At 44.5% G+C, this 10184-nt stretch overlaps 1 protein-coding gene across 1 annotated transcript; it reads left to right on the top strand.

Annotated features, from left to right (window-relative positions):
- Window positions 1–235: 235 nt before the first annotated feature.
- slc4a1a (solute carrier family 4 member 1a (Diego blood group)) lies at window positions 236–10159 on the top strand. The gene is made up of 21 exons (XM_086176010.1): window positions 236–391; window positions 1385–1455; window positions 1565–1620; window positions 3056–3162; window positions 3271–3317; window positions 3399–3564; window positions 3653–3788; window positions 4324–4393; window positions 4499–4541; window positions 4626–4810; window positions 4906–5113; window positions 5374–5577; window positions 5678–5826; window positions 5928–6122; window positions 6242–6487; window positions 6605–6694; window positions 7368–7534; window positions 7622–7863; window positions 7962–8131; window positions 8918–9091; window positions 9202–10159. The coding sequence occupies exons 2-21, from the start codon at window positions 1429–1431 to the stop codon at window positions 9277–9279; spliced, it is 2760 nt and encodes a 919-aa protein (XP_086032136.1). The 5' UTR covers window positions 236–391; window positions 1385–1428; the 3' UTR covers window positions 9280–10159.
- Window positions 10160–10184: the final 25 nt, after the last annotated feature.

The following is a 10184-nucleotide window of genomic DNA, read 5'->3' as shown; positions in this document are numbered from 1 at the left end:
CAAGGTGACCTGAACAAGATGATCACCTGATGCTGTCTGCTGATACCTTACTTTCCTACCCCCTGGCCCCCTTTCTCCCCCCTCTCACCCCCGTAGGTCGGCGTCCCCTGCGAGGGAGGAGCAGGCGAACATGGGCTGGGATATCCCTGCATCAAGGTGTCTCCGAGTGATAGGGCTGTTTGCCTGTCAGGCGGTCCTTATCTCCCGCTCGCTCCATCAGGTTGCCAGGCAACCAGAGGGGTTTGTGGGGTCCTGCACCTTCTGGGGCAGAGGTGGTATTCAAACGGGTGCTCCCGCTCCTCTGGCTGCGTACCGTCCCAGGTCACTTTGTCGCCAGGCGCATCAAGACTGACAGCTTGGTGATCTTCCTGCTGACCACGCCAGAGACCAGGTGGGAGTACCTGCGTGCAGGTAGGGGCGTGGCCTCCCCAGGACAGGGGTCAGAGAGGAGCTTTAGCATGAAGCGAGAGGTCAAAATAGACAGAGCAGGGTTCCATTCCTTAGCGGCTGATTCTAAGATGCTGACGGGACGCCGGGCGTTATCTCTTTGAAAGAATTCTTTTCAAACCAATTTGTAATGCCAGGGTTTATTTTCGAATGAACTGATCATGCTCAACAAATATCTCACTTTGCATTACTCTGTGAACGTGCACTGAAGGTTGCATCAGATTTGCATTGTCGGCCACCACAAGGCAGTGAGATATTTCAACATTTGACACGGTTATCTGGCAAAAATTATACATCTCTACACAATGACAAGCTTTGTGTTTGTATATTGTTGTGTGTTACTAGGTGAAACTCGCCATCAGTGAGCACTTGAGTCAGCTGGGCTCCAAACACCCTCGGATTTGTCACAGCATTGCTATTCATTTTTTTTTTTTTATAATTCTAGGTATGAAAAGTTTGCGTGACAAATCTTCTTTCTTGTGAAGCCTCCTGACTCCAGCTGAAGCCGCCTGACAGGAAACATTCGATTATGCTCCGTGGTTTGTCAGATTATGATATAAATGACTAAAAACATATTGCGACATAAGAAGCCGAAAATGCAAACCTGAGGTTTTATTCATTTGAAAGTTTCTCATGTTGCATATTAGTGATTTTGTTGTGCAGTTATTGAGGACAGAGGTGTCTGGCAGGAGACAAACGTGTAGCCCAGAGATAAGGTTCTGTATCTCCTCCTTTAAAACTAAGATGAAGCTCACTTTCTCAACGGCTGCTCCATTATCTGCTTTTGGGGACGTACAACGCGGCGTTAGGCGTCCAAATCTGCATTAAGGCTGCTGATGCTTAACACATCAACAGAAAAATGTTAAATTAAAAAAAATCATTAATAAAGCTATTTATATATTTTCATGTTTCACTGAATTTGATCCTTTTTCCACAGGAAATGTACAATAGAAGCTGAGGGTTTAAACCTGGTAAACATCAATGGAAAGCAAATTTAGTTTTGACGAGGTTGGTCACTTTCTCGTGTGTGTGTGTGTGTGTGTGTGTGTGTGTGTGTGTGTGTGCGTGTGTGTTTCAACGTGGAGAGCATAAATTGAGCTCTCTTCCTGTCATCTAGGGCAGCACCATGTCCTACGAAGACAGCGACACCGCCTTCCCATCCCCACTGAGAATGTGAGTCTGTGTGTGATCTTTCTGCTCCTTTACACTTTGTGTGTGTGTGTGTGTGTGTGTGTGTTATGCATTCTTAACCTCACCATCAGTCAAAGTTAATGCGACAAATTAGTGGTGAGTTGAATACATCAAGTGGTGCAGATAAGATGTGAACCGTCACAGCGATGGTCGTCCGATCATAGGTTTTGGTTCGTTCAGGCCTCCTACTGTGGATATTTCACAGCAGCACTTTATTTGCAAAGTAGGAAGTGCCAATAGTCATAGCCAGAGAATTGTCACCTTCTCCCTGTGAAAGATTTACTGTCTTTCAGCCTATTTTTCCTTTTTCTTTCCTGTTCTTTTTGGGGGCACAAGGTACTTTTGTAACCGGTTTCTCAGTTGGCGGTGAATTTCTGAACCCCAGCGGCTGAGTGAGGCCAACACAGTGGAAACTTTGAGTGTGTTTCTGTCATAAAATAGAGGGAAAAAAAAAATCAGCGGGATGAATAATCACCATTTGCAGAGCAGCATGGCTCTGAATCGATGCTGCTGCACCTTCATTGCCCTCTGGTTGTCTGAATTCAAGCGTTTGCTATAATAATAGATTCTCCACCACAACAGTTTAGGATAAAAGCATCCTTCAAAAAGCAAAAAGTCCCTCCATTTTAAGTATTAAATTGAAAGACAAATAAATGTCTCGCCAAGTGTCCTATCGGTTTTGACTTGCGAGAGATAAAACCTTGGACAACTGGAACTCTCGGTCTATTAACAGTAATTCAGTTTAGTCACATGGAATTAAGCTTATTATCTGTAAATATTCTGACATCATTACTCAAAGTGTAGACAGGAAGTGAATTGCTATATGTGGAGGGGTCCAGTGAGTTTTGATGCCAGGAGTGTGTCTGTGATGAGAGTTATGTTTGAGCATTCCTGCCCTCCTCTGGCCATACATGGAACAGCACCAATAGCGAGAGAGGTTTAAAAACCCAGCAGCTGATGAGAATCATTACAAAAGAGAAATAGATTTGATAAAATAAAACTTATGAATGATAAATAAACTTGTAAATAAAGATAAAAAGGTATTTATACGCTGTGATGACTTCTGGATTTTATTGGACAAATGTTTACAATGCCGGAGATGAGGAACTGTCTGTTGTTTAGCATTAAAATTGTTTGATATTGTTTATTGATTGATTTATTTATTTATTTATTTATTTATTTATTCTAAAAGGTATGCACATATTTATTGATGAATTACAGAAATGAGGGAAAATGAAATTAATTTTAATTAATTGGACTTTGACCCATTTTTTTCTGTCCACTGATACAATTTGGATCATGGAGTTTAATCAGAATCATGCCTCATCTTCTTCTGGCTATCTGGGTTTTTAGTTAGCATATTGTTTTCGGGTCATCTTTGATTTTATATGTGTTTCATATTTCTCCGCACCGCCAGGAGTCCACCACACCAGGATGAGGTGTACGATCTGGAGAACAGCAATCCCGAGGAGGAGGACGACCAGCCGCCTCACGAAGCCCTGGTCATCCCCAAAATTGCCGATGGTTTGGCTACTCTTATTGCATCATCAATGCTTTCAATTTTGGCCGGGTTTTGTTCCAAAGACAACTTTTAAGCAAACCTTCCCTCCATCTTTCTCATCTCTCAATCAGCTTTCCTGAACTTCAACACCAATGCCACCACAAGAGGCGACGCTCAGGTCTGTCCGAACCTCACCCTTCACTTGAGGTCCAAGTTACGAACCCAGTGATAATAGGCTGGCGATGTTGCTTAACCTCAGGCTTACGTGGAGCTGAACGAGCTGCAGGGTAACGCCTGGCAGGAGACGAGCCGCTGGTTGGGCTACGAGGAGAATCTCAACACCACAACCGGAAAATGGGGCACTTCCCACGTCTCTTTCCAGTCCTTCAAGAGCTTGATCCAACTCCGCAGGGTCATGAGTACAGGTGATTCTGATCCATCCTGCTTTAAATGAATCACCTGAGAAATATTTGATGGAAAAGAACGCAAGTTTAAGCCCGTCCCTGCCCGCAGGCGCCATCATCTTCGACTTGAATGCCAGCAATCTGTTCACTGTGGCCGAGAAAGTGGTGGACGAGCTTCTGAATAAGAATGAGATCCGGGCCAGTGATCGAGATGACCTGCTGAGAGTGCTCCTCATGAGACGCAGGTAATCTGATTTAATTGTTGTTGTTATCTTGGGCGCCATGGTCTCCATGCAGTATGTTTACCGGCGACCCTAAATTGCCCGGTGTGCTCGACTGGTGACCAGTCCAGCGTGACCCCTCACCTCTTGCCCAATGACAGCTGGGATAGGCTCATGCAACCCAGAATGCTGAATAAGAGATATAGATAGGGAATGAATGATTTTCTGTATATAAATAACAAGACAAAGGGGTAAAAAATAAACAAATTACAACAGAAGCTGTAAACAAATATGTCGTCCAAAATTGATTAAAAATGGGATCATAAAAAAGGGAAGCCATCCATTAAACATCAATGCAATAATAGTCATCATTATCATAAGAATACAAAGAAGAAGAACCTGCAGTCTGCAGAAGATCAATAGGATTCAGATTATAGATACCTGTCATTCAGCAGATTAAGGATTGTAGTTATACATAGTCATTTTATACCCGTCTCTTATTTTAGATTGCGCAATCAATTATCATACTTTACGTTGATCGTATTTCTGTGCCCTCCAGTCAGTCTCAGGGTCCTGAGGTCACTCCTTCTGGAGATATTGAGATGCAGACCTTCTCTGTTAACAACAAGGTATAGTCCCCTTTTATTTTTATTGACCTTTCTCCCCCTGTGCATACTGTATATATCCAGCAGGGCTTACACTTACATGTCACTGCTACTCTGTTGCTTTTGCAGAGAACCTGCGCTGAAAACATTGAGGCTTCCGTTGTCCTCTCAGGTACATCCATGTTTGACAAATTACACGACGCACCCCTAGGGTTATGTGATGTGATCCTTGGCTAAAGGAGTCTCTCCCCACCAGGGGTCGTGGATGTCTTGCAGAAGCCAGTGATGGCTTTTGTCAGGTTGAGCGACTCTGTGGTGATGGAGTCTGTCCTGGAGTGTCCCATCCCCGTCCGATTTGTTTTTGTCCTGGTGGGCCCCAGTCGGAGCGGGATAGACTACAGTGACAGCGGCCGCGCCATGGGGGCCCTCATGGCTGACTGGGTGAGAAAGAGCAGAGACTCCGGAACCCTCGGAGATTGGCAACATGTGTCAGGGGGTAAACGTATCTGTGGTCGCCCCCCGCCTCTCCCTCTCAGGTGTTCTGCCTGGAAGCGTTCCTGGCTAAGACCCCCGAGGATGTGACCGACGCCATCGCCGACTTCATGGACTGCAGCATTGTGATCCCTCCCACTGAGATCCAGGAACAAAAGATGCTGGAGCCCATCATTAAATACCAGAAGAAAATGCTGCAGGATAGAATTCGCCCCTCTGACCGCCGTCTGGCCTTTGGTGACAGGGTCAAAAGTAAGCACACCACAGTCGAGCGTCACAAAAGGGGAACCTACGGGAGGAGAAATAGCTATAGGATAGAAAATAATAACAGACATGCCTTGTCTTAATAGCCTGTATGAAATGAGTGGGCAGGGCCAATTTGAATCTTATCCTAAAACCTCAGGTTTAGAATCCTCACCTTTTGGCCACAAGCGACGCCACATTTGAATGAGATTTGTACACTCGAGACACCGTGAAGGACTTTGCTCAGTTTGACATGTTTCCCATCACAGTTGAGAAACCCCCGGAGCCGCCCAAGGAGGACCCGCTGGCCCGCACGGGTTATCCCTTCGGCGGGATGGTCAAGGACATAACACGTCGCTACAAGCACTACCTCAGCGACTACACGGACGCTCTGAACGCCCAGGTCCTTGCTGCTGTCATTTTCATCTACTTCGCTGCCCTGTCACCGGCAATCACATTCGGGGGCCTTTTAGGTGAGAATGTGCCGAAGCGTCGGAGAGATGCGTGATTTACCTTTGGTGTTCGATTTACAGTGAAAATGAAACTGAAACTCGTTTTGCTGTCCGACCCCAGCTGACAAAACCGAAAAAATGATGGGCGTATCAGAGCTCATGATCTCCACCAGCATCCAGGGTATCATCTTCTGTCTCATCGCCGCCCAGCCTGTCCTGGTTATAGGCTTTTCCGGACCACTGCTAGTGTTTGAGGAGGCTTTTTACGCCGTACGTACAAGCTGCATTCTCAGATGCTCTGCCCTCTGCTCATCATAACCATCTCTCCGTTTCATTCATGTCAACTTTTGTATCTGTTGACTCCACGCTAGTTCTGCAAATCCAACAACATTGAGTACATTGTGGGCCGCATCTGGGTGGGGATGTGGCTGATAGTGATCGTGGTCATCATTGTGGCTGTAGAGGGCAGTTTCTTGGTTCGATTCATATCACGCTTCACCCAAGAGATCTTCTCCATCCTCATCTCTCTCATCTTCATCTACGAGACCTTCAAAAAGCTCATCAAGGTTTTCTCATCCGCTTGTTTTTGTCGGATATCATCTCTGAAACCGTCTCGTCGTGGGGAGGGTCGCTTTTTTCGTTGCTTCCTGTTCTGACTCTCTCTAATTACCCCCCCTCCGCTCAGATCTTCGAAACTCACCCTCTGATTCTGAACTACGAGTATCTCAACGATACGCTGGAGGACCCGTTCCACCTCGTCTACAGGGAACATGTCGTAGATCATGACAACGGCACTAAATCTGTCAAGCTGAAAGAGTTTGAGCGACCCTACCCCAACACTGCCCTGCTGTCCATGTGCCTCATGTTTGGGTGTTTCTTCATCGCATATTTTCTTCGCCAGTTCAAGAGCGGTCATTTCCTCCCCGGCCCGGTGAGCTCAACCTTCTGCACTTTAGGGTCACAATGTAAAAATGCATTTTTCCTTGTTAAGCCCCTGCAGCAAGAAACCTAAACACCAAGTCCCTTCTTGTCCCTTCCAACTAAACAGCTCCGTCGCCTGATTGGAGATTTTGGCGTGCCCATCGCTATCTTCTTCATGATTGCCGTGGACATCAGCATTGCAGACGCTTACACTCAGGTGAACACTCGATGTGCAAATGTGTTGTAATATAATGTAATTTATTGTCACCTCTGCTCACAGTGTGTAGTTTTCTTGATGTATCCATAAATGTTTTTACAAAACGGACCCAAGTGAGGGATGCAGTGACATCTGTTGGTAGAGCTGCAGATTGCAACAGAGTATTCAGGCCAGCCCTAGCAATGCTAAGCCTGTGGCACAAACCAAGGGTGGCCTCCACCCATCCTGTACGTTCCAGAAGCGGTGGTTTCAGCTGGTGCTTTGCAAAAGCTTTTCCATTTTATCAGTTTTTCTGAATCGGAGGTGAGATGGTTGCCGAGAGACACCGTCGATGGTCTGATGGCGAACCAAATCCACAACAGGTTAAGAGTAACATTGAGCAATAAGCAAAGAAGCAGTAATTGTTTTCAGGAAACGGTTGCAAACAGACATAGACACAACTCTCATTGACTTTTTCTCATCAGATAACACCATTCGCAGCCTTTTGTCATTCACACAGTTCATTTGAAAAATAAACATCTTACGTAACCGCGTTAGGGAGGCTGGAAAATGAACCGCAAACAACGATATCACAGGTCGAAGGCCTTCCGGGTTGCCCTGAGTTCTTGTCCAAAGAGCAATTGTCCTCTTCCATTTTATCACCTAATAAGATGAATATACTCTGTCCTTGCAGAAACTGGTTGTGCCAAAAGGTGTGCAAGTGACCAAACCAAGTGCCAGAGGCTGGTTCATTAATCCCATGGGGCACAGACAAACCTTCCCCTACTGGATGATGGGTGCATGTTGTGTACCAGCACTGCTCGTCTTCATCCTCATCTTCCTCGAGTCCCAGATTACCACGTACGTGATGAAAGATGAAACTGTCGCTCTCTGACAGAACTCACATCTATTCCTACTCACCTGCTTTCTGTTCATGTTGCAACCCAGTCTGATCGTGAGCAAACCTGAGCGTAAAATGGTGAAAGGATCCGGTTTCCACTTCGATCTGCTGCTCCTCGTCACCATGGGGGGAATCTCCTCTATTTTCGGAGTGCCCTGGCTGAGCGCCGCCACCGTGCGATCCGTCACCCACGCCAACGCTCTCACTATCATGTCCAAGGGTCCAAAGCCAGAAGTTGAGCGCGTCCTGGAGCAGCGGGTCAGTGGCATTCTGGTTGCCATCATGGTTGGTAGGTGACGCTATCCACACTGCAAACATGCATACTGGAGGACTGAAATAAATCACAATTTTATTTTATTAATCTGCTGCATGCTCTCTGATCACCAGGTGTCTCCATTTACATGGAACCCATCCTGAAGATGATTCCCATGACGGCGTTGTTTGGCATCTTCCTCTATATGGGTATCACCTCTCTGAGCGGGATCCAGATGTGGGACCGAATCCTGTTGCTGATCACGCCCAAGAAGTATCATCCCTCTGACCCCTATGCCACCAGGGTAGGGAATATCTTTAATTCTGTGTAGAATCATTTTTCAGTTATTTTTGGCATTCACCATCTCATACTCACCATGCATCCATTCACCCACTCACCCGAAGGTGTTGCTGCTGTAAGCGTTTGTTGTACACAGCTATTTTCTGCTTTTGCACATGTTTAAATTGATTATATATAATTTATAGTATTTATCTTTATTTCTTCTTTATTTTTATTTTAGTTTTATACTTTAATATTTTCTTCAGATTTTTATATTTCTTCATGCTGCACATTATTAATGCCCTCTGCTGCACGATCCACTTTCTGCTGTGTGTGAAATTTCCCCACTGTAGGAATATTCTATTCTATTCTAGTCTATGTCATCTTTACATCACTGGGGCTACTGATGCAAATTTCTCAAAACCCCAGAAAGGCCCCACATAAGTCTGATCCTCCAGATCGACCTGCAGCAACTTGAAATGTATTTTGAAAAAGTTTAGTACTTCTATAACATGTACTGCTGATTCTAATATGTAATGCTGATTCTATGTATGTATGTATGTATCCATGTATGTATGCATTTATTTATTTATTCATGTATGTGTTTGTTTGTTTAGGCGGTATGACTGTATTCTGATTGCATTTTTTAAAAATGTGTGCACATTGATATCCGATATAACACTAACAGCCTGATATATATAAAGTTTGGATGAATATTTCAAGATGCTTAACGCACATACAGCAAAATGGCTGTTATTTCTAGGCCTCTTCATGAAAGTGATTGTGTCTGCATGCTCTGTGTTATGTGCAGGTGAAGACCATGAGGATGCACCTGTTCACCCTGATCCAGCTGGTTTGCCTGGCCATCCTGTGGCTGGTGAAGATGAGCCCCTTCTCACTGGCACTGCCTTTCGTGCTCATCCTCACCATCCCCCTGCGCATGTTCATGACAGGCAGGATCTTCTCTGTCATGGAGATGAAATGCGTAAGTGTCATTCATTCACCGACTTGACGTCGACGGCGCTCAGAGGGTTGTGGTCACACATCTCTCTCTCTTTCCCTTTCTCTCTCTCCTCCCCCATCTCCCTCTTGTAGCTGGATGCGGACGATGCCAAAGTGACATTTGAGGAGGAGCCTGGGGTGGACGTGTACGACGAGTCCCCGTTGCCGTGAGCAACCAGTCCAGCAACTTTACAATGAACCACAGTGACAGTGATTCATTTCAATGTTAAATACATGTCGTGCATATTCAGGGGAATGTATTTAAAATTTGCAGTTCTTTACCTTATTTTGATGTTTTAAAGGGAAATTGCCAGTCATTTTGGAATGTCACACATTATTCCTGTTACTGAACCTGTATCTGTGACTGTGGACCAATATAACCACTTTTCAACGACACTGTTGTCATCTCAATGTATAGCGTGTCCTGAGTCATCCCATAATCACATTAATCCTGTCTCGCAGTCCTGCTTTAATATTTTCACTTGGCATGAGATTATGAACTGGGGTCATTTTGTTTATAACTGGGCATTAACAGTACAAGTTTTTCCTTAAATTTTGCTTCAATACCTTAACAGACCAATTGTCATCCTTAAAGCAGAAAACGAGGTTTTCTCATTGTTCTTGAGTGACAGTCATTTTGTGGCTGCAAAAGTGTGGATCACTCTGCTACAGGTGTGAAACTTGATAAATGATAGTGGAATTTGAATAGGTGATAAATGATTGTGTTTTCCTGTTGTTTACTCTCACATCTTTGTTTTGTATTACTTGAGACTGCTTCATTTGGTATGTTGTGTATAGTTAACTTGATTAGGTAGTCCCCGGACAGTGTGTAATTGCACTTGTAACTTTGAAATCAGAGTCATTAGCCAGATAAATTATTACTTGCAGATATATTAATGAATAAATCAAATAAGAGCAAATGTAATGATACTATGATCTGGGGAGGGAAAATTATATGCGTTGCTTTATTTGTGATGCCAAAGAAATGTCTACGATTTAGGTGTTGCAGATGCTGTGATGTTTCACGGTGAAATAAAAAAATGCCTTTAAATTGACTTTTTGTTAATGTTGTGAAA

The sequence above is a fragment of the Fistularia commersonii genome, chromosome 28, assembly GCF_037954325.1.
Source record: "Fistularia commersonii isolate RoL2024-O1a breed Wild chromosome 28, RoL_Fcom_v1.0, whole genome shotgun sequence".
NCBI lineage: Eukaryota > Metazoa > Chordata > Actinopteri > Syngnathiformes > Fistulariidae > Fistularia > Fistularia commersonii.
This window is presented reverse-complemented; position numbering and strand designations above follow the sequence as displayed.